A 27,012-nucleotide genomic window follows, 5' to 3' on the forward strand; every position below is an offset into this window, starting at 1 on the left:
CAGTCCTCTGGAGCCTCAGAATGCACAGAGACACGATTCATCCAGAGTCCCAGTGTGCATCGGGCCCACAGTCCTCCAGTATCCCAGCATGCACTCAGAACCCAGTATTGCAGTGTGCCAGCACGCAGTGAGGCATTAATCCTCCAGTGACACAGCATGCACTGGGATCCCGTCCTCTGGACACCAATGACATCAAGGGATATGGGGATAGCGCGGTAAAGTGGCATTGAGGTAAATGATCAGCCATGATCTAGTTGAATGGTGGAGCAGGTTCCACATGCTGATGCTCGACTCTTGCTCCTATGTTCCCAGCATGCACTATGTCGGCAGTCCTCCAGTATCCCAGCATGCAATGTGACCCCAGTCCTCCAGCGTCCCAGCAAGCATGATGTCACCGGTCCTCCAGTATCCCAGGATGCCCCGCTGTGTTGGCTGTGTGGATGCTGCTGTGATGGCGGCCGAGCTCTGAGCCGAGCCGCCGCCATGTCGCTGGTGGCTTACGGCAGCAGCGATGAGAGTGAGGGCGAAACCGGGGCCGGGGCTGGAGCCGGGGAGCCGCTTCCCGCCGGCCCCGGAGCCCAGGCCCTCACCCACGCCCTGTCCGGGAGGAGCGGCCTGTCCGTGGGCCGGGCCCGGGGACACAAGCGGAGCAGCGGAGAACCGGTTCAGATCAGCGCCCCGGAGCTGCAGGTCAGAGAGGCAGCGGGGAGGGGGGGGGGACTGACCCCCCGACTGACCCCTCCCCCACTCCCCCCCCTCCCCCACTCCCCCCCTCCCCCACTCCCCCCCCTCCCCCACTCACTCCCCCCCCTCCCCCACTCACTCCCCCCCCCTCCCCCACTCACTCCCCCCCCCTCCCCCACTCACTCCCCCCCCCCCTCACTCCCCCCCCTCCCCCACTCACCCCCCCCTCCCCCACTCACTCCCCCCCCTCCCCCACTCACTCCCCCCCCTCCCCCACTCACTCCCCCCCCTCCCCCACTCACTCCCCCCCCTCCCCCACTCACTCCCCCCCCCCCCTCACTCACTCCCCCCCCCCCCCACTCACTCCCCCCCCCTCCCCCACTCACCCCCCCCTCCCCCACTCACCCCCCCCTCCCCCACTCACTCCCCCCCCTCCCCCACTCACTCCCCCCCCTCCCCCACTCACTCCCCCCCCCTCCCCCACTCACTCCCCCCCCCCACTCACTCACTCCCCCCCCCCACTCACTCCCCCCCTCCCCCACTCACTCCCCCCCTCCCCCACTCACTCCCCCCCCTCCCCCACTCACTCCCCCCCTCCCCCACTCACTCCCCCCCCCTCCCCCACTCACTCCCCCCCCCTCCCCCACTCACTCCCCCCCCTCCCCCACTCACTCCCCCCCCTCCCCCACTCACTCCCCCCCCTCCCCCACTCACTCCCCCCCCTCCCCCACTCACTCCCCCCCCTCCCCCACTCACTCCCCCCCCTCCCCCACTCACTCCCCCCCTCCCCCACTCACTCCCCCCCCTCCCCCACTCACTCCCCCCCCCTCCCCCACTCACTCCCCCCCCCTCCCCCGCTCGCTCCCCCCCTCCCCCGCTCGCTCCCCCCCCTCCCCCGCTCGCTCCCCCCCTCCCCCGCTCGCTCCCCCCCCTCCCCCGCTCGCTCCCCCCCTCCCCCGCTCGCTCCCCCCCCTCCCCCGCTCGCTCCCCCCCCTCCCCCGCTCGCTCCCCCCCCTCCCCCGCTCGCTCCCCCCCCTCCCCCGCTCGCTCCCCCCCCTTCCCCGCTCGCTCCCCCCCTCGCTCCCCCCCCTCCCCCGCTCGCTCCCCCCCCTCCCCCGCTCGCTCCCCCCCCTCCCCCGCTCGCTCCCCCCCCTCCCCCGCTCGCTCCCCTCGCTCCCCCCCCTCCCCCGCTCGCTCCCCCCCCTCCCCCGCTCGCTCCCCCCCCCTCCCCCGCTCGCTCCCCCCCCCTCCCCCGCTCGCTCCCCCCCCCCTCCCCCGCTCGCTCCCTCCTCCCCTCCCCCGCTCGCTCCCTCCTCCCCTGCCCCCCTCTCACTCGCTCGTTCCACATTTGCAGCATCTGCGTATTCTGTTTTGTCCCTGTGAATTACCAGCCCGAAACTGTTACATTTCCCCAGGGCCTGGAATGTCTGCAACCACCGTCATTGCTCGTCTGAAACTGGCAGCGACGTTTGGAGACGGCATATGCACAGCATAACACAGAAATCCAGAAGTTGCTGTCAGTCATCCTGCATGCTGTTGAAGTTCCTCTACCGCCCACCCCCCCTACAAGATTGTGATCAATTAGAAATCACTGAACTGATGAAAGTCTCCACTTTTATGCAGTTAGTCGTGCTGGAAAAAATTGCATTTTTTGAATGAGGTATGTAGCTGGCCATTTAACGGGGTGCTAACTTCAGAGTTACTGCTGAACAACCTCTCTGGCCCTGAAAATCTAATTTTATCTTTCTGGAATGTCGCCTTCCTCCCCACAGTCATTTAGATCCTGGCTGATCTGTAACTCAGCTCCATATCCCTTAATACCCTTATCTAACACAAATCTACTTCTGTTTCGAGTTTTTCAATGGGCCGCCCGCCCCCCATTGTTTTCCATCTGTGTACGGCCCAATCATTTGTGTCCTATTATCGTGGAAAAATGTGACACTCCAGAAGTATAAAATGAGGTTTTCAAGGCCAGAGAGGTTGTTCAGCAGTAAATTAGTTAAAAGGCCAGCTGCACTTCATTCAACAAGGGTGCAACTTTTTCAAGCGTTTTCACAAGGTGACTAACTGCATAAAAGTGGAATTTTTCAACAGTTCAGTGATTTCTAATTTATCGCAAGCTCAGGTGGCGGGGGGGTGTTGGGGGGAGGGAGTAACAGCGCACCCTGTGGAGAAGTGTCGGACGATTGACAGCAACCTCTGGATTTCCGTTCTGTGCATGTGCGGACTCCAAACGTCGCTGCCAGTTTCAGACGAGTGATGACGGTGATCGCTGCCGGTTCCGTTGTCCGTCCCAGCGCAAAATCCCAGGTCCTGCGCAACTGCGACTCTTTCTAACGTGCTACCACTGTGCCACGGCTGACTCTATTAAGTCTTCACTTTCCACTTCCCCAATTGCGTTGGGGCAATTTCTTCTTTGAAAAGCACTACATAAGAACTCTTTTATTTTATTCAGGGTGTGGGCGAAGGCTGTTTTTTTTTTGTGCGAGGGACTTGACTCTTGAATGCTTGCGGGGGAAGAGGGGGCGTCCAGCAATGTTATGTTACGGGGCCTTGTATTTTTTTGCGTGGGAGCTCCTCCAATATGGTCTCGTCCCGGGATTTGATGTGTATCTGGTCCCCAGGCGCTGAAGGAGTGGGTGTCCCAATCTTGGAGAAGGTACCCGCCCTTGGTTTTCCTAATGCCCAGGACTGGCTGAGGACATTCTGCTGGTGTGTGATCAATTAGAAATCACTGAACTGATGAAAGCTTCCGCTTTTGTGCAGTTTTTATGCTGCTCTCTTTGGAGCTAGCCCTATCGGGAAACTGGGTGGGACGTCCTTCCGGATTTGCATTTGTTTAGCGCCTTTCAGAACCTCAGGGCACCCCCAAGGCGCTCCCCAAACATTTGAATGTTGACTCCTTGTAAGACGCATTAGACAGTCGTCAATGAGATGCTGCTGTGGGTTCTTTCATGTCTGTTTTAACGATGCCCAATCCTTCAAACGACTTCACAGCCAACTTTGGAAGTGTCACTGTTGTCAGGTAGACGGAGGTGGCCGCTAGTTTGTGCACAGCCAGATCCCGCAAACAGTAACGGCGAGAAATGAGCATTTAATTTATTTGATTGTTATTCCCATTTGTGTTTCAGTGGGACTCTGATGATGAGGAACCAGTTCAGAAGAAAACGAGTCAGGTGGGTGCTTTATACCGAGCGACACTCTGGAGGCGGGTGTTGGGGGGGGAGCTCCCTGGCTGTCCGAGGGGTGGGGGGGGGGGAATTGAGTTGTAGGAGCAGCTCGTGGCTTTAAAAGCCCCCACGCAATGTACGATAACGTTGGCGCAATGGTGCTAGTTAACATCTGGGGGAGGGCGGGGTGACCCTGTTCCACTCTGTTGTAGCCGCCGTGTCCATCCAGCGGGAACGATCTATACCAAGGAGCAGCGTTAGGCGATCAAGGTCTTCCCAGCACTGGGAAATACAGTGTCTGCTGACCGCTCATTTCCCATCTGACAAGTTTTATTTTTTTAGCTTCACCTTTCGGCAATCATTATCTGTGACCATGTTATACTCCAAAAGGCGATGTGATGGAGGATGGAACTGGAGCCAATCTTTACACACTTTTATCAGCCTTTATTTACAGAGATACACATTCCAAGCATGCACCTCCTAATCCAACTGCCACAGTTTGTCTGTTCCTATATCTAGGGGCACAAGTGTATCCCCAGTTAATACTCACCACCTGCATACAATTAATATATGTTTAACACTAATCTGTGATAGATGGAGGTTTTGTCATTCGGGATTTGGTATGGAGGGGGTTGCACGCGCAGGTCCTGTGCAGTGGACTGTAATTTCCGCGGCCTCAAGGAGTCCGTGTTTCGCATCCGTGTGGGGTGTGCGAGGTTGCAGCCCGCCTTTCATTATTTGAGGGGGCTGCTCCTCAGTTTCTGGCTACGCTTCAGTCTCTTGTTGCTGATTGTTGGCCAGTCGGCGGGGGTGAGGGGGGGGGGGTGGAAAGCGGGTGGTCAAGTGGGCCATTCGGCCTGGCTGCCTGCCTGTCTCTCTTCTGCAGCTGCGACTGTGCCTGTATCGTCGCCCCCCCCAGACGTCTCACCGCATTTTCATTCACTAAGTTCCCTTTTAAAGATTTTAGAATTTGAGTAGTGCTGAAAATAGAGACATGTTGTCGAAGCATTCCGCCTTGCACTCATCAGGACAATCCGCAAGAATAACCAATGTAAGGGAAAACTTATGCTGCATGAGAAGAGAGTGCTGACTGGTTGGCAAGTGAACTCTGATTGGTAGAGGCGTTGCCATGGAGAATGCATGAACTCTCTTCTCATGCAGTATAAGTTGCCGTTTTCCCTTATATTGGTTATTCTTGCGGATTGTCCTGATGAGTGCAAGGCGGAATGCTTCGACAACATGTCTCTATTTTCAGCAATACTCAACTTCTGTACTACCGAACGACTATTTTTTTGGATTTGTTAGTGTATTAGTGCTGCAACTTTCAAAAGGGGCATTAATTCCTCTCCATGGGTGACCATCTGGTTGGATTAAGTGTTATAGATGCTGAGTATAAATTTTGTCTCCTTTATTTTGGGCGTATTTGAGCAGTGTGTTACGACCATCTGTTCCTTTGTTTCCCGACCCTTGGCAAGATCTGTGTTTCACTTGCTCCCCTCTCCTCTGCCTTTTTGTTTTTTTTTTCCAGAGTTCGGGGCCCGGTGTGGGCCTGTCTGCCCTCCTGCCACAGCCCAGGCATCTGACCGTGAAGGAGACCAACCGCACCCTGCTGCCCTACTCCTTCGCCAAGGCACAGAGGTCAGCTGGCCAACCCGCCGCCCAGTCCAGTGTGGCGTCGAGAGCCACCATCACCACCACGCCCTCGCCGTCCGCCATCAAGGCCGCGTCGAAGAACGCCGCCAAGCAGCTGGCCAAGCACATCATGAACGAGGAGGCGAGCGACGACGAGGAGGAGGAAGAGGAGGCGGCCCAGGGCGGGGAGGTCAGCTTCTTCTCCCTCCCCGACAAGGAGCCGCCGCTGGGCGCCAGGACTGAGCTCTTTGCCGGCGGCCTGGCGGCGGAGGGCCCGTTGCCCGCGCCACTGCCGCAGGTGCCGGCGCCCGCCCCCGGCGTGCCGGGCGAGCCCCCCGACCCCCTGAACCCCGCCGACGCCCCGTTGGAGTTCAACAGGAGCGTCTCGTCTGGAAGCGACGGCAGCTTCCCGGCGGCCAGCAGCTCCCCTGCCACTCCTGGGCCGGAGTTCAGCAGCCAGTACGCGGACTTTCGCACGCAGGGCACCGAGCAGAGTGAATATTACCAGGTCAGTGGAAAAGAGTGGCAGCGCTGAGCCGGTGTTACGTACTCAGGAGGTGAGGAACCAGGGTATGCTGGTCCTGGGGCCTGACCACACAACTCTCTTCTAATCTATTGCTCGATTGTCATTCATTTCTGCTTTAAGTTCTGTCGGGGTTTATTTCGTAAGTGTACGGTGCCCATGGGTAGTGCTCTCGCTCGGGTCCAGTCCCACTCCTGAGGCTTGAGCATGGAATTAAAGCCGACACTTGCAGTGTTGGATAAGGGGCTTATTGGAACCAAGGCGGGGAGATGGATTGAAGATACAGGTCAGCCATGATCTGATTGAACGGGGAAGGACAGGCTTGAGGGGCTGAATGGCCTCTTCCTGTTCGGAATGTTCCGTCCTCAATGTATGTACAAGAAGAAGGAGCTAGCACGTGCTGCGGAGGTAACCCTGCTTTGGAACGAATGGCTATGATTGTTCTGGCACGTGCAAAGCTGTTGTGCCAATCGAATAATATCTCGAGCGTCTGATGGAATGGGGGCATTGTACCCCTGTCCTGAGCCGTGCTCAGGCTGGATTTAGAATAGTGTGCGCGTTCTGGCATAACTTTGCTTCAAGTGGATGCTGATACGTCTGGAGGGTCAGGGAGCAGTGACAAGTCTGACTCTGGGACTTGGAGCTCTGAGTGATGTTGAGGGTTTCACAGAGCCGTCCTTGCTTTCCGTGGAATGACGCTGAATTTACAGTGTCAAATCATGCTGTTTAGACAGTGATTCTGCTCCACACGAGCCTCCTCCGACCCCCCCCTCTCTTCATCTCCCCCTATCCCCATATCCTTCTATTCCTTTCTCCCTCATGCGTTTATCCAGCTTCCCCCTTAAATGTATCTCCGCTATTCCCCCTCAACCACTCCCTGTGGTAGTGAGTTCCACATTCTCGCCACTCTCCGGGGAAAGGGGTTTCTCTTTCCAGTAGGGTTCTGCAGGGCTCAGTACTGGGTCCCTTCTTGTTTGTGGTGTATATATCCATGATTTAGACTGAAATGTAAGGGGGCATGATGAAGAAGTTTGTAAACAGTACACACATTGGCCGTGTGATGGCTCGTGAGGAAGAAAGCTGTCGAACGCAGGGAGATATCAATGGACTGATCAGGTGGGCAGAGAAGTGGCAAATGAAGTTCAAGCTGGAGAGGTGTGAGGTCATGTATTCAGGGAGGGAAACCCAGAGAAGGGGATACATGATAAATGGTAGGATGCTGAGATATATTAATGACCTGGACTTGGGTGTATTTCAACATTTGCCGATGATACGAAACTGAAGTATTGTGAACTGTGAGGAGGACAGTGATAAACTTCAAGAGGGGCATAAACAGGCTGGTGGAATGGGCGGACAAGTGGTGGATGAAATTGAATCAAGTGTGAAGTGATGCATTGTGGTAGGAAGAACGAGCAAAGGCAATATAAAATAAAGGATACAATTCGAAAGGGGGTGCAGGAGTTGAGGGACCTGGGGGGGGGGTATATGTGCACAAACCATTCAGGGTGGCAGGGCAGGTTGCGAAAGTGGTTAATAAATCGCACGGGATCCCGGGCTTTATAAATAGAGGCAGAGAGTACAAAAACAAAAGTTGTGGTTCGGCCTCAACTGGAGTATTGTGTGCAATTCTGGGCGCTGTGCTTTCGGAAAGTATGCGAAGGTATTTGAGTGCCGAATAGATTCGCGGGAATGGTTCCAGGGATGAGGAATTTCAGTTACGTGGATAGATTGGAGAAGCTGGGGCTGCTCTCCTTAGAGAAGAAAAGATTAAGAGGAGATTTGATAGAGGTGTTCAAAACCGCGAGGGGTCTGGACAGAGTAGATAGGGGGAAACTGTTCCCATTGGCGGAAGGATCTAGAGCCAGAGGGCAAACGGCCGCCTCCTGTGTTTGATTGGTCAGATGCTGCCCACCCTCGACTGAGTGTGTGTTTGCAATTTGGAAGGTTGAGTGACAGCTCTGTGAATGAATAAATACTCTGAAGACTGTGGAAGTGATGAAATAGGCAAGGGTCAGTGGAGGGGATGGGGGAGACTGGTAATTCCACATTCCACGCATTGCTCACTTTAGTGCATTCCCCTGTTCAATCCTGCTGTGGTATCAATTGACTGCCAGATGGGAGAGCTCAGAGTATTTGCTCGCAGTAATGTCCGGAGGCATTGTCAGTTGACGTGTGCAGCCAAAGTCTGCGAGACATCAGTGGTGTCCGTTTTGAGGCCGATGTGCGGGCACTGCTGGCAGGTTGTCCCTCCTGCAGTGCTTCTCGGCTGACCCCAGTACCGCCCTTGCTCTCGCCGTGAGCTTTGCTGTCTGACTGCTTCACTGAGTCTTGGGGGAATATTAATCGCTGCAGTCAGCACCAGCTCGTGCAGGAGGGGGTTGGGGGGGGGGGGGGGGGGGGGGGGAGTCGGCCCTGGGTCAGTGTCTGAGTCAGGAGGTTGTGGGTTCGGGACCCCACTGCAGAGGCTCGAGCCCCGTAATCCAGGTGGACAGCCCCAGTACCAGAGCTGAGGGAGTGCCGCGCTGTCGGAGGTGCCGTCCGGGGCCCAATGTTTATCCCTCGCCCAACACCACTTTAAAAAAAAAACAGATGGACCGATCATGATTGCATTGCTGTGTGTGTGGGATCTTGCTGTGCGCGAAATGGCCGCCGCCTTTCCTGCAATACAACAGTGACTGCACTTCAGGAGAAGTGCCCCATTGGCTGTGAGGCCTCCTGAGTTTGTGAATTGCATTTCTGCGGCGCCTGTTGGGTAAAGGGTACCAGGAGAATATGGAGCTGAGACGAGCAGATGGGGGTTTCGATACAGGTCAGCCACAATCTCAGTGAGTGGCGGAGCAGGCTCGGAGGGGCCGAATGGCCTCCTCCGTGTCACAACTACGTTTCCTCATCTCCCCCACCCTCCAATGCTACTTTTATCAGCATCTCAGGACCTCTAGCCAATTTATGCACAGCAAGATCCCACGTGCAGCAATGTGATAATGACCCAGATCAGCTGTTTTTTTAGTGATGCTTGTTAAGGGATGAATATTGACCCCAGGGGAGAGCTCCCACACCCCACCACTGTGCGATCTTTTACATCCACCCGAGAGGGCATACAGGGGCCTCGGTTTAACGTCTCATCCGAAAGATGGTGCCTCCGACAGTGCGGCACTCCCTCAGTACTGGCACTGGGAGCGTCGGCCTGGGTTATGGAGCTCAAATCTCTGGAGCAGGACTTGAACCCACAGCCCTCTGACTCTGATGGGAGAGAGAGAGACCCAGTGAGCCACAGCTCGACATACTCACGTGCGGTTAACTTATCCCACTGTGCTCATCTAAATACTTCTTAAATGTTGTCAGGGTTCCGGCCTCTACCACCTCTTCAGGCAGTGCGTTCCAGATTCCAGCCACCCTCTGGGTGAAAATTTTTTTCTTCAACTCCTCTCTAAACCTCCTGCACCTTACCTTAAATCTATGCCCCCTGGTTATTGACCCCTCCGCTAAAGGAAAAGGTTTCTTCCTATCTAACTTATCAATGCCCCTCATAATTTTGTATACCTCAATCAGGTCCCCCCTCAGCCTTCTCTGGTGTTAGGAAAACAACCCTAGCCTTTTCAGTCTCTCTTCATAGCTGAAATGCTCCAGCCCAGGCAACATCCTGGTGAATCTCCTCTGCACCCTCTCCAGTGTAATCACATCCTTCCTATAGTGTGGTGCCCAGAACTGTACACAGTACTCCAGCTGTGGCCTAACTAGCATTTTATACAGCTCCATCATAACCTCCCTGCTCTTATATTCTATGCCTCGGCTAATAAAGGCAAGTATCCCATATGCCTTCCTAACCACCTTATCTACCTGTGCTGCTGCCTTCAGTGATCTCTGGATAAGTACAGCTATATCATCCTGTAATCTAAGGCTTTCCTCACTATTTACGACACCACCAATTTTCGTGTCATCTGCGAACTTACTGATCATACCTCCTATATTCACGTCTAAATCATTAATGTACGCTACAAACAGCAAGGGTCCCAGCACCGATCCCTGCGGTACACCACTGGTCACAGGCTTCCACTCACAAAAACAACCCTCGACCATCACCCTCTGCCTCCTGCCACGAAGCTAATTTTGCATCCAATTTGCCACATTATCCTGGATCCCATGGATCTTCACCAATCTCCCATGTGGGACCTTATCAAAAGCCTTACTGAAGTCCATGTAGACTACATCAACTGCTTTACCCTCACCTACACATTTTGTCACTGCCTCAAAAAATTCAATCAAGTTAGTTAGACACAATCTCCCCCTGACGCGGCCATGCTGACTATCCCTGATTAATCCCTGCCTCTCTAAGTGGAGATTAATCCTGTCCCTCAGAATTTTTTCCAATATTTTCCCTACCACTGATGTTAGACTCACCGGCCTGTCATTTCCTGTTTTATCCCTGCTACTCTTCTTGAATAATGGTACCACATTCACTGTCCTCCAATCCTCTGGTACCTCTCCTGTGGCCAGAGAGGATTTGAAAATTTGTGTCAGAGCCCCTGCTATCTCCTCCCTTGCCTCTCACAACAGCCTGGGATACATCTCATCTGGACCTGGGAATTTATCCACTTTTAAGCCCACTAAAACAGCTAATACCTCCTCCCTTTCAATGCTAATATGTTCAAGTATATCACAATCCCCCTTCCTGATCTCTACACCGACATCGTCCTTCTCCATAGTGAACACAGATGAAAAATAATCATTTAAAACCTCATCTTTGTCCTCCAGCTCCACACACAGATTGCCACTTTGGTCCCTAATGGGCCCACTCTTTCCCTGGTTATCCTCTTACCCTTAATATACTTACAAATCGCCTTAAGATTTTCCTTTATCTTGCCCGCCAGTGTTTTTTTCATGTCCCCTCTTCGCTCTCCCAATTACTTTTTGAAGTACCCCCCAAACACTTTCTATACTCCTCTAATGCTTCCGCTGTTGTCAGCACTCTGAATCTGCCATAAGCCTCCTTTTTTTTTTACATCCAGGGTTCCCTAGACTTGTTGGTCCTACCCTTCACCATAACGGGTACATGTTGGCTCTGAACACTCACTCTTTCCTCTTTGAATGACTCCCACTATTCTGGTATCGACTTTCCTACAAGTAGCTGCTCCCAGTCCACTTTGGCCAGATCCTGTTTTATCATCTTAAAATCGGCCTTCCCCCAATTCAGTACCTTTATTTTCGGTCCATTTTTGTCCTTTCCCATAACTACCTTAAATCTTAGAGTTATGGTCACTATCCCCGAAATGTACCCCCACTGACAGTTCTACCAGTTGTCTGGCTTCATTCCCTAGGATTAAGTCCAGCACTGCCCCTTCTCTTGTAGGACTTTCTACTTACTGGCTCAAAAAGCTCTCTTGTATGCATTTTAAGAATTCCACCCCCTTTAATCCTTTTGCACTGAGACTATCCCAGTTGATCTGATTGTCCAGCCCCGCACTGCACCAGGAGTCAGTGCCTCCAGACAGGCTACAGTTACTGGCATAGAGACGCACCAGCCCACAGGAGGTTGGTTAGTAAAATCGAAGTGCATGGGATAGGAGGTAATATACTGGTGTGGATTAAGGATTGGTTAACAGGCAGAAAACAGAGCAGGCAATAACCGGGTCATTCTCGAGTTGGCAGGCTGAGACTAGTGGGTTACCGCAGGGATCAGTGCTTGGGTCCCAGCTGTTCACAATACATATCAATGATTTGGATGTGGGGACCAAATGTTGTATTTCCAAGTTTGCGGATGACACAAAACTAGGTGGGAACGTGGGCTGTGAGGAAGATGCAAAGTGGCTTCAAGGGGATTTGGACAGACTTGGTGCGTGGGCAAGAACGTGGCAGATGGAACATCATGTGAAAAAATGTGAGGAGGAACAGACGTGCAGAGTATTTCTTAAATGGTAAGAATTTAGAAAGTGTAGATGTACCTGGGTGTCCTTGTCAATGAGTCACTGAAAGCTGACATGCAGGTGCAGCAAGCTGTTAGGAAGGCTAATGGGATGTTAGTCTTTATCGCAAGAGGATTTGAGTGCAGGAGTAGTGAAGTCTTGCTTCAATTGTATTGAACTTCGGTTAGTCTATAACTGGAGTACTGTGTGCAGTTTTGGTCCCCTTACCTTAGGAAGGATATTATTGCCATAGAGGGAGTGCAATGAAGGTTCATCAGACTTGTTCCCAGGATGGTGGGACTGTCCTATGAGGAGAGATTGGGGAAACTGGGCCTGTATTCTGTACAGTGAGATGTGATCTCATTGAAACCTACAAAATACTTAAAAGGATAGACAGGGTAGATGCAGGTAAGATGTTTCCCCTGGTTGGGGAGTCTGGAATCAGGGGACACAATTTCAAAATAAGGGGGAAGCCACTTAGGACAGAGATGAGGAGAAATTTCTTTACTCAGTGGGTTGTAAATCTTTGGAATTCTCTACCCCAGAGGGCTGTGGAAGCTCAGTCATTGAGTATGTTTAAAGTGGAGATTGACAGATTTCTAAATACAAATGACATAATGGGATATGAGGATAGTGTGGGGAAAAGGCATTGAAGTGGATGATCATCCATGATCATATTGAATGGGGGAGCAGGCTCGATGGGCTGAATGGCCTGCTCCTGTTCCTATGATCCTTCTACCTGTGACTTGATTACTGCAGCCTGTTAGCTCTTCACATTCTGCCGTTACTGACTAGTCTTCCCGTCTATTTGCAGGACTACTACAGCAATTACTACCAGACCCCGGACCCGGCTCCGGCTCCAGCTGCAGAAGAGGAGTTGAACACGTTCATGAATGATGAAGCAGTAAGTGTCGTTGAAAGGCAGTTGGATGTATAGTTTGAGAGGAGACATTTGCAGAGTGGTGGGGGGAGTGCGGGGGGGGTGGGACTTATTGGATCCCTCTTTCGAAGAGCCAGCACAGGGTCGAACAGGGAAAAGGCAGGCAATTGAGAATAGATGTCGAGCTTATTCATTGAGACAGAACCAGGGGCAGTGGGGAATGGGCCGAACAGCCTGTGCTGTATTATGACAGTTCTCTAATCCAGGACGCTGTGGGCCCAGGTTCTTTTCCTGCCTGCCTTTTAGCCTGTGGTTAGACAGCAGCCTAGACAGAAAGATAAGCAGGAGGCACGACCTCTTCTAAAACAGCAGTTGCCAATTTAAACAGCTCGTTGCTCTTTGTACTGGGTTACCCAAACACCCGCCTGACAGGTCGATAGTGGAGTGAGCGAAACAAGGCTCCAGACATCACGGCCCTCTCAGCCACAGACAACCTAATGTTGTCATGCCTTTTGATCGCTGTCTTTTCAATTGTTAAGCAAGAGGCAGCGGCTGAGAGACGGTTGGGTTGATCATCGTTCAGCCAGTCGCACGTACTGACACCGTTACCAACTCCTCGCGTTGAAGGGTTCAAAACCCGACCGACCGCAAATATCAAAAATGAAGTGTTGAGGGGGTGCGGGGAGAGATGGTGAGCGCGCGTGTGAGCAAAAGTACAAACACGACAGACCAGAGACGATTCACCGGTCCGTTTGGTCTGCTTGTAGACGCTCCCCACTCAGACAGAGCCACGGCGGTAGGTGGGGCTGATCCTTCAGATGAGCTGAACCTTTTGTCCCCAGTGAGTCCGATCTGTTCCTCGTTCTGCTCCCCATCGCTCATCAGTTAAAATGTCCCAGGTACTGTAAGGAGTGTGCATTTCAAAGCCTTGTGAGAGTGGTGGGCAGCTCCGCCCAGCTCCTCGGGGAGCAATCATTCAGTTGCAGTGAGTCTGGTCTCTGGAGCCCGTGCCGATTTACCGGTGCGGACACGCTGGTCCAAGGGCTAGCCGCCGACCAGCAGCTCTGATTTCGCGAGCTCTCGGTTGCGTTTCGAGTGACGGTTCCTCCTCAATGTCGTGCTGCAGGCAGAGTCGGCTATTGCGAAGGGACCGTTCCCTCCCTGGCTTCCTGGCCCACTCTCCCAACACCCGCCCCCTTTTGCAGGCAAGCGCGGGAGATGCCTTTTCACCACCTCCCTTCCCACCGACCAGGGCTCCGAACGCCGCTTTGCAGGCGAAACGGCGATTTACTTGTGCTTCTGTCAATTCCGTACGCTGTGTTCACGGCTGGCGATGCGCTCTCCTCGACGCTCGGGCGGGCCCACCGCAGACTGGGTAATCCCTTTGCGGAACAACTCCCTTCAGTCCGCAAGCTTAATCTCCCACTCCCACTCTGACATCTCTGTCCACGGCCTCTTGTACTGTAACAAGGGAATCTCAACAGAAGCTCGAGGAACTGCGCCTCCTCTTTCGATTAGGCGCTTCACTGCCTTCCGCACTCAGCTTTGAGTTCAACGATTTGAGATCGTCCTCTCTGCTGCTGTATTTTTCGGCAGGAAGGGCTCATTAGTGCCTGCTATTACCGTGTACACCTCCTCCCGACACATCTTCATTTACTTGTCCCATTACCGTCCCCTTTCTGTCATTTAATCTCTCTGATCCTATCGCAGACGTAGGAGCAGGGGTAGGCCATTCAGCCCATCGAGCCTGCTCCGCCGTCCCATCAGATTGTGGCTGATTACCTCCGCGTCACATTCCCACAGTATCCCCGTGTCCCTTGATCTCATTAGTATCCAGGTATCTATCGATTTCTGTCTTGAACGTGCTCAATGATTGAGCGTCCACACCCTCTGGGACCTACCCCTTTGGTTCTTTCTCCCCACCCCACCCCACTGGTCCGCTTTCCCTGCCTTCGTATTTACTCAAAAGCCCTGTCGCGCCTCTCGCCCCTTTCCCAGTTCTGCCGCAAGGTCATCGCGAACCCTTTGTCTCTCCACAGACGGTGCCTGACCTGAGTGTTTCCAGCACTCACTGTCTTTATTTCACATTTCCTGCATCCGTAGTATTGAAAGATGACGTGGCCACCACTGGCACGTCCCAAACGCACGCGGGGAAGTCGCTGCTTGTTCGGCCTTCTCCTGGAAAGGAGAACTGGCATTCCTGTAGCACCCGTCACATCCCCGGGGCATGCTTCAGCTCTTTTAATGAAGTACTTTTGAAGTGTATCCCCTGTCCTGCATGCAGGCAAACACCATGTGCAGAGCAAGCTCCCACAAATGGCACTGAAAGCAATGAGTAATGATGTTTTTGGTCATTGGCTTATTCGTCGGGGGAAACATCCCTCCTCTTCCAACGGCAGCCGTGGGATCTTTTACATCCGCCTGAGGGGGCAGACGAGGCCTCGGTTTGATGTCTCATCCGAAAGACGGCACCTCCGGCAGCGCAGCACTCCCTCAGTAACGGCACTGGGGGGTGGGGGACTGGAAGCCGCGCTGTTTCGACTTCAGAGGCGAGAGAACTGACCTGACACTGTGCAAAAGCGAAACGCTGCAGCTGGAAGTCAGAAATAAAAACTAAAAGTGTTGGGAATCCTCAGCGGGTCTGGCAGCATCTGTGGAGAGAGAAGCAGAGTTATAACGTTTCGGGTCAGTGACCCTTCTTCAGAACTGACACGGCGTCGCACTGACCCGCCGTGGTATTTGTGACCAGCTTTGTCCCCAGGGATCGGACAGTCTTTGAAAGGACTTTGGGTTCAGAGGTCAGCACTTGGACCAAAGCCAACTGTCGTGAGCCAAGCACAAGGGTCGCTGTTCCGAGCAGTTCAGCTTTTCCAGCTCTGGCACAGTCCAATGCCAAGCTTCCATGTGAGGTAAAGTTGTCGGGTAAATAACGTGCATCAACATCTCGTGTTGCCTGTTACACTTTAAGGTGCTGGTCTGGGAGCAGCCATTTTGTGTATGGAATTGTGCGGGATGGAGACTGGAACTAGGGGGCCATCAATATAAATCCAATAGGGAATTCAGGAGAAACTTCTTTCTCCCAGAGAGTGGTGAGAATGTGGAACTCGCTACCACAGGGAGTGGTTGAGGGGAATAGCAGAGATACATTTAAGGGGGAAGCTGGATAAACCCGTGAGGGAGAAAGGAAGAGAAGGTTATGGGGATAGAGTGAGATGAAGAGGGGGTGGGAGGAGGCTCGTGTGGAGCTTAGACACCAGCACGGAGCAGATGGGCCGAATGGCCTGTTTCTGTGCTGGAGGCTCGATGTCTGGTACGGTGTGGAGAAAGGGCGAGAGGTTTGAGCCCATCATTTCGGCCCCGTCTCCCACAACGGACCGGGAGCGTTTATCTTCCATATTGACGTGGCATGGGGGTGCGGTTCATCGCTGTGCTTCTCTCTTTTATTTTCAGTTCAAGAGGCTTCAGGGCAAAAGAAACCGTGGCAAGGAGGAAGTGAGCTTTGTGGAGATTAAAGGAGATGATCAGCTGAGTGGCTCACAGCAGTGGTTAATGAAATCACTGTCCGAGGAGAAGGATATGAAATCATTCAGCAAGGTACAGTGAGCACGGAGTCACCTGACCCCCCCTACAGGGGAAATCATCCACCCACGTGCATTCATATAGTGCCTTTAATATCGTAAAACATCCCCAAGGTGCTTCACAGGAGCATCATCGAACAAAATCTGACCCTGAGCCATGTAAGGAGATATTAGGGGACAGACGACCAAAGGTTCGGTCAAAGAGGTCGGTTTTAAGGAGCAGGCTCGATGGGCTGAATGGCCTACTCCTACGTCTGCGATAGGGCCCTTCGGCCCACCGCGTCCATGCTGACCGCAATGCCCATCTCGATACTCATCCCACCTGCCTGCATTAATTCCATAATCCTTTTGAAAGCTGAGGCGTAGAGAGCAGGAAGGTTCCTGCCACCCCCCCCCCCCCCCCCCCCCCCCCGGCAAGGGCTTCACTGGGCGGGTATGGAGTGGGGTCTGTTTAAGATACCACTCACCCTTGCTCCCTGTTTCTCCCCTCCGATGGAAGCAACACTGATTTTTAAATGGAAAAATTGAACTGTGGATTCCCGGCCGCGTTCACCAGGAGAAGCAGTTCTTCGGCCTGCACTTGGGATTTACCCGGATTTGTTAAGAGACTGGATGAATTGGTAACGGTGATTTTAATTCTTCGGGTTTTTTTTTATAGAAACGAGGCGAGCAGCCGACAAGCCAGCAGCGGCGCAAGCACCAGATCACCTACCTGATTCACCAGGTGAGTGGCACCCGCGGTGTCCCATGGGCGTGGGAGCACATCGCTAAACCCTGGCACTCCAGCACCAAACTTACTTTTTATTAAATTCATTCGTGGGATGTGGGCGTCGCTGGCCAGGCCAGCATTTATTGCCCATCCCAAATCGCCCTTTGAGAAGGTGGTGGTGAGCTGCCTTCTTGAACCGCTGCAGTCCGTGTGGGGTAGGTACACCCACAGTGCTGTTAGGGAGGGAGTTCCAGGATTTTGACCCAGCGACAGTGAAGGAACGGTGATATAGTTCCAAGTCAGGATGGTGTGTGGCTTGGAGGGGAACTTGCAGGTGGTGTTCCCATTCATCTGCTGCCCTTGTCCTTCTAGTTGGTAGAGGTCGCGGGTTTGGAAGGTGCTGTCTATGGAGCCTTGGTGAGTTGCTGCAGTGCATCTTGTAGATGGTACACACTGCTGTCACTGTGCGTCAGTGGTGGAGGGACTGAATGTTTGTAGATGGGGTGCCAATCAAGTGGGCTGCTTTGTCCTGGATGGTGTTGAGCTTCTTGAGTGTTGTTGGAGCTGCACCCATCCAGGCAAGTGGAGAGTATTCCATCACACTCCTGACTTGTGCCTTGCAGATGGTGGACAGGCTTTGGGGAGTCAGGAGGTGAGTTACTCACCACAGGATTCCGAGCCTCTGACCTGCTCTTGTAGCCACGGTATTTATGTGGCTACTCCAGTTCAGTTTCTGGTCAATGGTAACCCCCAGGATGTTGATAGTGGGGGATTCAGTGATTGTAATGCCATTGAACATCAAGGGGAGATGGTTAGATTCTCTCTTGTTGGAGATGGTCATTGCCTGGCACTTGTGTGGCGTGAATGTTACTTGCCACTTATCAGCCCAAGCCTGGATATTGTCCAGGTCTTGCTGCATTTCTACACAGACTGCTTCAGTATCTGAGGAGTCACGAATGGTGAACATTGTGCAATCATCAGCGAACATCCCCACTTCTGACCTTATGATTGAAGGAAGGTCATTGATGAAGCAGCTGAAGATGGTTAGGCCTCAGACACTACCCTGAGGAACTCCTGCAGTGATGTCCTGGTGCTGTTCCTGGCATGCTCTCCTGCACTCCTCATTGAACCAGGGTTGATCTCCTGGCATGAAGGCAATAGTATAGTGGGGGATATGCCAGGCCATGAGACTACAGATTGCAGACTGGTCTTCATCTCCTCAAGGACTGTGCAGTGGAGGTAGAGGTCAAGCGTGTTTTGCCCTCTCGTTGGTTCCCTCACTGACTGCTGCAGACCCAGTCTAGCAGCTACATCCTTTAGGACTCGGCCAGCTCGGTCAGTAGTGGTGCTACCGAGCTACTCTTGGTGATGGACATTGAAATCCCCCACCCAGAGTACATTTTGTGCCCTTGCCACCCTCAGTGCTTCCTCCAAGTGGTGTTCAACACGGAAGAGTACTGAGTCATCAGCTGAGGGAGGGTGGTAGGTGGTAATCAGCAGGAGGTTTCCTTGCCCATGTTTGACCTGATGCCAAGAGACTTCATGAGGTCCAGAGTTGATGTCGAGGACTCCCAGGGCAACTCCCTCCCAACTGTATACCACTGTTCCACCACCTTCTGCCAGTGGGACAGGGTGTAGCCGGGGATGGTGATGGCGGTGTCTGGGACATTGTCTGTAAGCTATGTTTCCATGAGTATGACTGTCAGGCTGTTGCTTCACTCGTCTGTTGGACAGCTCTCCCAACTCTGGCACAAGTGGTGACAGAGTGGACAGGACATTATGGAGGGGACACTAGATTCTAGCTGATGAGGTGACTGCGGCCCCAACGACTGAAGTCCCTCTTAGTGACGGGTGTGTCCATCTTCTTTTCGTCAGTTGCTTTGTTTTTTTATTATCCTCCCCCACGAACACCAGCCCCCAACAGAAACTCGGTGGATGGGTCAATGGTAGAAAACTTCACCCATTCCTTCATCTCTGCAGAGACTTCAAAACTGCGGCACCCAAGGAGCTCAATCCATTCTCGAGCGGCCAGTTATACAGAGAGCTCCAGTACCTGAATTGAGAATTCACCACCACTATCACAGGCTTTGCACACTCCAGTGCTATCAAGCGGCACTTGCTGAGCAATAACTTGCTCAGTGACACTCATTTTGGGTTCCACCAGGGCCACTCAGCTCCTGACCTCATTCCAGCCTTGGTTCAAACATGGACAAAAGAGCTGAACTCCAGAGGTGAGGTGAGAGTGACTGCCCTTGACATCAAGGCAGCAATTGACCGAGTATGGCATCAAGGAGCCCGAGCAAAACTGGAGTCAATGGGAATCAGGGGGAAAACTCTTCACTGGTTGGAGTCATACCTAGCACAAAGGAAGATGGTTGTGGTTGTTGGAGGTCAATCATCTGAGCTCCAGGACATCACTGCAGGAGTTCCTCAGGGTAATGTCCGAGGCCCAACCATCTTCAGCTGCTTCATCAAAGACCTTCCTTCAATCATAAGGTCAGAAGTGGGGATGTTCACTGATGATTGCACAATGTTCAGCACCATTCGCAACCCCTCAGATACTGAAGCAGTCCGTGTAGAAATGCAGCAAGACCTGGACAATATCCAGGCTTGGGCTGATAAGTGGCAAGTAACATTCACGCCACACAAGTGCCAGGCAATGACCATCTCCAACAAGAGAGAATCTAACCATCTCCCCTTGATGTTCAATGGCATTACAATCACTGAATCCCCCACTATCAACATCCTGGGGGTTACCATTGACCAGAAACTGAACTGGAGTAGCCACATAAATACCGTGGCTACAAGAGCAGGTCAGAGGCTCGGAATCCTGTGGTGAGTAACTCACCTCCTGACTCCCCAAAGCCTGTCCACCATCTGCAAGGCACAAGTCAGGAGTGTGATGGAATACTCTCCACTTGCCTGGATGGGTGCAGCTCCAACAACACTCAAGAAGCTCAACACCATCCAGGACAAAGCAGCCCACTTGATTGGCACCCCATCTACAAACATTCAGTCCCTCCACCACTGACGCACAGTGACAGCAGTGTGTACCATCTACAAGATGCACTGCAGCAACTCACCAAGGCTCCATAGACAGCACCTTCCAAACCCGCGACCTCTACCAACTAGAAGGACAAGGGCAGCAGATGAATGGGAACACCACCACCTGCGAGTTCCCCTCCAAGCCACACACCATCCTGACTTGGAACTATATCGGCCGTTCCTTCACTGTCGCTGGGTCAAAATCCTGGAACTCCCTCCCTAACAGCACTGAGGGTATACCTACCCCACATGGACTGCAGCAGTTCAAGAAGGCAGCTCACCACCACCTTCTCAAGGGGCAATTAGGGATGGGCGATAAATGCTGGCCTGGCCAGTGACACCCACATCCCAGAAATGAATTTAAAAAAAAAAAAACCCAAGCCACTGATAGCAAGTACAAAACCTGAATATTTACCTCTTAACTCCATTGTCTGGGATGCCAAACACACACATCCTGTAATTGCATTCAGTTCCGGGCCCCGCACCTCCGGAAGGAGATATTGTCCTTGGAGGGGGTGCAGAGCAGATTCACCAGAATGATCCTGGGGATGAAAGGGTTAAATTAGGAGGACAGGTCACACAGACTGGGCTTGTATTCCCCTCGAGTGTAGAAGATTAAGGGGGTGATCTAATCGAGGGGGTTTAAGATGATTAAAGGATTCGATCGGGTCGATAGAGAGAAACTATTTCCTCTGGTGGGGGGAGGGGGGGGGGGAGGGGGAGTCCAGAACAAGGGGGCAGAACCTTAAAATTGGAGCCAGGCCGTTCAGGGGGTGATGTCAGGAAGCGCTTCTTCACACAAAGGGGAGTGGGAAATCTGGAACACTCTCCCCCGAAAAAACTGTCGAGGCTGGTGGGGAAATTTCCAAACGGAGACTGATAGAGTATTAGGCGTTATGGAACCAAGCAGGGAAATGGAGTTCAGATATCGATCAGCCTTGGTCTACCTGAGGGGTGGAACAGGCTGAAGGGGCTGAATGGCCTCCTCCTGCTCCGACACTCTCTGGGAGATGACAGTAAGCAGCTACATCCTCTGATCCAATTTTGTGCATTCACGTGCTCACGGTGTGCTTTCCTTTACATTGGCAAGATCGAGCACAGCATTGGTGATGCTTGCCCAGTTTCTCCCTCTGTCGGGGAGTGGGCACAGTGCCCTGGGGATTCTGCCCCCCTCCCCCATAAATTCCCATTCCCACTCTTCCGTCTGCACTGCTACAACTAAGCCCATCAAGTGTAATATCTCACCTCCCCAAGTGCAATCCAACCTCTGTTTTCAACACTGACCCTAACCTCCGATCTAAGCTATACCCTCCATTCCCCTCATAGCAGAGGGGATACAAAGGGGCTGGGGGGCAGGGACTTTGGTTATTCCTTCTGTTAACCCATTGTCAGAACACAATTGTGTTTGGAGAGGGTTTGTGGTTCTCGAACCCTGCTTGTCTTGGTGTCATTTTTGAACCTGAGATGAGTGTATCTGTGCCATCACTAAGACCCCCTACTTCCACCTCCGTAACATCGCCCCGACTTCACCCCTGCCTCAGCTTATCTGCTGAAACCCTCATTCATGTCTTCGTTACCTCTAGACTTGACTATTCCAACACACTCTTGGCTGGTCTCCCACATTCTACCCTCCGTAAACTTCAGCTCATCCAAAACTCTGCTTCCCCTGTGTCCTAACTCACACCGAGTCCCGTTCACCCATCATCCCCTGTGCTCGCCAACCCTCATTGGCTCTCGGTTAAGCAAAACTGTTTTTAAAACTTTCATCCTTGTTTTCAAATCCCTCCATGGCCTTCTCAACCCTTCCCTATCTCTGTCACCTCCTCCAGCCCCTCCAACCCTCCGAGATCTCTGCCCTGCTCCATTTCCGGCTTCTCGCCCACCACCCCCCCCCCCCACTATTCCCATCGTTCCACCATTGGCGGCTGTGCCTGCAGCTGCCTGGGGCCCGAAGCTCTGGAATTCCCTCCCTAATCCTCTATCCTCTCTCTCTGGCTCTCTGAGTCTCTGGCTCTCTGAGTCTCTGGCTCTCTGAGTCTCTGTCTCTCTGAGTCTCTGTCTCTCTGAGTCTCTGTCTCTCTGAGTCTCTGTCTCTCTGAGTCTCTGTCTCTCTGAGTCTCTGTCTCTCTGAGTCTCTGTCTCTCTGAGTCTCTGGCTCTCTGAGTCTCTGTCTCTCTGAGTCTCTGTCTCTCTGAGTCTCTGTCTCTCTGAGTCTCTGTCTCTCTGAGTCTCTGGCTCTCTGAGTCTCTGGGTCTCTGAGTCTCTCTGGGTCTCTGAGTCTCTCTGGGTCTCTGAGTCTCTCTGGGTCTCTGAGTCTCTCTGGGTCTCTGAGTCTCTCTGGGTCTCTGAGTCTCTCTGGGTCTCTGAGTCTCTCTGGGTCTCTGAGTCTCTCTGGGTCTCTGAGTCTCTCTGGGTCTCTGAGTCTCTCTGGGTCTCTGAGTCTCTCTGGGTCTCTGAGTCTCTCTGGGTCTCTGAGTCTCTCTGGGTCTCTGAGTCTCTCTGGGTCTCTGAGTCTCTCTGGGTCTCTGAGTCTCTCTGGCTCTCTGAGTCTCTGGCTCTCTGAGTCTCTCTGGGTCTCTGGGTCTCTCTGGGTCTCTGGGTCTCTCTGGGTCTCTCTGGGTCTCTGGGTCTCTGAGTCTCTGGCTCTCTGAGTCTCTCTGGGTCTCTCTCTCTCTCTCTTCCCCCCCCCCCCCCCCCCCCCGTCTCCGTCTCTCTCTCTCTCTCTCTCTCTCTCTCTCTCTCTCCCCCCCCCCCGTCTCTCTCTCTCTCTCTCCCCCCCCCCCGTCTCTCTCTCTCTCTCTCCCCCCCCCGTCTCTCTCTCTCCCCCCCCCCCCCGTCTCTCTCTCTCCCCCCCCCCCCCCGTCTCTCTCTCTCCCCCCCCCCCCCGTCTCTCTCTCTCCCCCCCCCCCCCGTCTCTCTCTCTCCCCCCCCCCCCGTCTCTCTCTCTCCCCCCCCCCCCCCCCCGTCTCTCTCTCTCTCCCCACCCCCCCCCCGTCTCTCTCTCTCTCCCCACCCCCCCTCCGTCTCTCTCTCTCTCCCCACCCCCCCCCCGTCTCTCTCTCTGCCCCCCCCCCGTCTCTCTCTCTCTGCCCCCCCCCCGTCTCTCTCTGCCCCCCCCCCGTCTCTCTCTCTCTGCCCCCCCCCCGTCTCTCTCTCTCTGCCCCCCCCCCGTCTCTCTCTCTCTGCCCCCCCCCCCCGTCTCTCTCTCTCGCCCCCCCCCCCGTCTCTCTCTCTCGCCCCCCCCCCCCCGTCTCTCTCTCTCTTCCCCCCCGTCTCTCTCTCTCTTCCCCCCCGTCTCTCTCTCTCTTCCCCCCCGTCTCTCTCTCTCTTCCCCCCCGTCTCTCTCTCTCTTCCCCCCCGTCTCTCTCTCTCTTCCCCCCCGTCTCTCTCTCTCTTCCCCCCCGTCTCTCTCTCTCTTCCCCCCGTCTCTCTCTCTCTCTTCCCCCCCGTCTCTCTCTCTCTTCCCCCCCCCGTCTCTCTCTCTCTTCCCCCCCCCGTCTCTCTCTCTCTTCCCCCCCCCCGTCTCTCTCTCTCTTCCCCCCCCCCGTCTCTCTCTCTCTTCCCCCCCGTCTCTCTCTCTCTTCCCCCCCGTCTCTCTCTCTCTTCCCCCCCGTCTCTCTCTCTCTTCCCCCCCGTCTCTCTCTCTCTTCCCCCCCGTCTCTCTCTCTCTTCCCCCCCGTCTCTCTCTCTCTTCCCCCCCGTCTCTCTCTCTCTTCCCCCCCGTCTCTCTCTCTCTTCCCCCCGTCTCTCTCTCTCTTCCCCCCCGTCTCTCTCTCTCTTCCCCCCCGTCTCTCTCTCTCTTCCCCCCCGTCTCTCTCTCTCTTCCCCCCCGTCTCTCTCTCTCTTCCCCCCCGTCTCTCTCTCTCTTCCCCCCCGTCTCTCTCTCTCTTCCCCCCCGTCTCTCTCTCTCTTCCCCCCCGTCTCTCTCTCTCTTCCCCCCCGTCTCTCTCTCTCTTCCCCCCCGTCTCTCTCTCTCTTCCCCCCCGTCTCTCTCTCTCTTCCCCCCCCGTCTCTCTCTCTCTTCCCCCCCGTCTCTCTCTCTCTTCCCCCCCGTCTCTCTCTCTCTTCCCCCCCGTCTCTCTCTCTCTTCCCCCCCGTCTCTCTCTCTCTTCCCCCCCGTCTCTCTCTCTCTTCCCCCCCGTCTCTCTCTCTCTTCCCCCCCGTCTCTCTCTCTCTTCCCCCCCGTCTCTCTCTCTCTTCCCCCCCGTCTCTCTCTCTCTTCCCCCCCGTCTCTCTCTCTCTTCCCCCCCGTCTCTCTCTCTCTTCCCCCCCGTCTCTCTCTCTTCCCCCCGTCTCTCTCTCTTCCCCCCCGTCTCTCTCTCTCTTCCCCCCCGTCTCTCTCTCTCTTCCCCCCCGTCTCTCTCTCTCTTCCCCCCCGTCTCTCTCTCTCTTCCCCCCCGTCTCTCTCTCTCTTCCCCCCCGTCTCTCTCTCTCTTCCCCCCCCGTCTCTCTCTCTCTTCCCCCCCCGTCTCTCTCTCTCTTCCCCCCCCCGTCTCTCTCTCTCTTCCCCCCCCGTCTCTCTCTCTCTTCCCCCCCGTCTCTCTCTCTCTTCCCCCCCGTCTCTCTCTCTCTTCCCCCCCGTCTCTCTCTCTCTTCCCCCCCGTCTCTCTCTCTCTTCCCCCCCCGTCTCTCTCTCTCTTCCCCCCCCCGTCTCTCTCTCCTCTTCCCCCCCCGTCTCTCTCTCTCTTCCCCCCCCGTCTCTCTCTCTCTTCCCCCCCCGTCTCTCTCTCCTCTTCCCCCCCCGTCTCTCTCTCCCTCTTCCCCCCCGTCTCTCTCTCCTCTTCCCCCCCGTCTCTCTCTCTCTTCCCCCCCGTCTCTCTCTCTCTTCCCCCCCGTCTCTCTCTCTCTTCCCCCCCGTCTCTCTCTCTCTTCCCCCCCGTCTCTCTCTCTCTTCCCCCCCGTCTCTCTCCTCTTCCCCCCCGTCTCTCTCTCCCTCTTCCCCCCCCGTCTCTCTCTCCCTCTTCCCCCCCCCGTCTCTCTCTCCCTCTTCCCCCCCCGTCTCTCTCTCCCTCTTCCCCCCCCGTCTCTCTCTCCCTCTTCCCCCCCCGTCTCTCTCTCCCTCTTCCCCCCCCGTCTCTCTCTCCCTCTTCCCCCCCGTCTCTCTCTCCCTCTTCCCCCCCCGTCTCTCTCTCCCTCTTCCCCCCCCGTCTCTCTCTCCCTCTTCCCCCCCCGTCTCTCTCTCCCTCTTCCCCCCCCCGTCTCTCTCTCCCTCTTCCCCCCCCGTCTCTCTCTCCCTCTTCCCCCCCCCGTCTCTCTCTCCCTCTTCCCCCCCGTCTCTCTCTCCCTCTTCCCCCCCCGTCTCTCTCCCTCTTCCCCCCCTCTCTCTCCCTCTTCCCCCCCCCGTCTCTCTATCCCTCTTCCCCCCCCGTCTCTCTCTCCCTCTTCCCCCCCCGTCTCTCTCTCCCTCTTCCCCCCCCCGTCTCTCTCTCCCTCTTCCCCCCCCGTCTCTCTCTCCCTCTTCCCCCCCCGTCTCTCTCTCCCTCTTCCCCCCCCGTCTCTCTCTCCCTCTTCCCCCCCCGTCTCTCTCTCCCTCTTCCCCCCCCGTCTCTCTCTCCCTCTTCCCCCCCCCGTCTCTCTCTCCCTCTTCCCCCCCCCGTCTCTCTCTCCCTCTTCCCCCCCCGTCTCTCTCTCTCTCCCTCTCTCTCCCCCCGTCTCTCTCTCTCTCCCTCTCTCTCCCCCCCGTCTCTCTCTCTCTCCCTCTCTCTCCCCCCGTCTCTCTCTCTCTCCCTCTCTCTCTCCCCGTCTCTCTCTCTCTCCCTCTCTCCCTCCCCGTCTCTCTCTCTCTCTCTCTCTCTCCCCCTCCGTCTCTCTCCCCATTAAGGTGCACCTTAAAACTGACCTGTTTGACCAAGCTTTTCATCACCAGTCCTAATATCCCCTTAACATAGTTCAGTGTCACATTTTGTTTGATAAAAAGTGGTTTATGTTTTATTACGTTAAAGTTGGTATATAAATGCAAGTTGTTGTCTTTTCAGAGCTGAGGAAGGCGCTGCTCTGTGTGTCTGTGTGTGTGTGTCATTGAAGGACCTGGTTTACTCTAATCCGCCCCTACCGGCGAATAATATTTTGCCGTCTGACTTCTTCCCAAGGCCAAGGAGCGGGAGCTGGAGCTGAAGAACGCGTGGTCCGATAACCGCCTGACCAAACGGCAGACCCAGGCCAAGTACGGCTTCTAAGACGCAGAGACAATGGCCAGCACCCATGGTGTTGGGAGACTCGGGTGGGGGGGGTGGGTGTCCGCAGCGGGGACGGGGTGGGGGGTGGGGGGGTGAAGCCTGAGGATTGTCTCAGCTGCGTGTTTGGGAGTCGGCTTGTTGGCGGTCGAACGGGAGCCAGGCAGAGACGCCAACAAGATGGCCGACCTTGACGCCAAGAGCCATCGATAGCACGAGGGACTGACCGGCGTCCATCTCCCCACTCGTAAGTGGTGTCCCAGGAACCGTTCAGTTGTAAAGTTCTACTTGGTGTGTGTGTGTGTGTTTTTTAAAAAAAAAAATTAACAATGGGGTGCAATGGGGGCGGAGCTGTGTTTTCTATGTTTAGGGCAGCTGCATTATGGGGACTAGCTGCCATGGTAACGTCACTCAGCATGATCATCTAAAGTTGTACAGTCGTAATATTTGTATAAAGAACCTTACTGGAGGAATGGTGAACTTTAGTTAAAAGTGTCATTACACACTCATCAGTGGCCAGCTTTTGTTCTCGTGGTTTTTGTTTGCTCTCTCTCCCAAAGAGTCTTACTTAACGCAAGAAAAACTTGCTCTCGGGGCATTGAAAGTTTGAATTATTGTGTCGGTTCCAGGGGCTGAGCACTTGGCCAGCACCCCGATCGATCCCAAGGGTGGGTCTTCGGAAGGGGTTTGATCTGCGTGGAGTCCGGAGGGAAGCTTT

The 27,012-nt window shown here is 54.5% G+C and overlaps 1 protein-coding gene across 1 annotated transcript; it reads left to right on the forward strand.

The window, feature by feature from the left end:
• The first annotated feature begins 258 nt into the window (after positions 1 to 258).
• Positions 259 to 26,811, forward strand: prcc (proline rich mitotic checkpoint control factor). The gene is made up of 7 exons (XM_068028498.1): positions 259 to 690; positions 3,816 to 3,860; positions 5,383 to 5,994; positions 12,724 to 12,813; positions 16,240 to 16,383; positions 17,026 to 17,091; positions 26,211 to 26,811. Exons 1-7 carry the CDS (start codon positions 259 to 261, stop codon positions 26,295 to 26,297), a joined length of 1,476 nt encoding a protein of 491 aa, XP_067884599.1. The 3' UTR covers positions 26,298 to 26,811.
• Positions 26,812 to 27,012: the final 201 nt, after the last annotated feature.

The sequence above is a fragment of the Heterodontus francisci genome, unplaced genomic scaffold (assembly GCF_036365525.1).
Source record: "Heterodontus francisci isolate sHetFra1 unplaced genomic scaffold, sHetFra1.hap1 HAP1_SCAFFOLD_1111, whole genome shotgun sequence".
Taxonomy (NCBI): Eukaryota; Metazoa; Chordata; class Chondrichthyes; order Heterodontiformes; family Heterodontidae; genus Heterodontus; species Heterodontus francisci.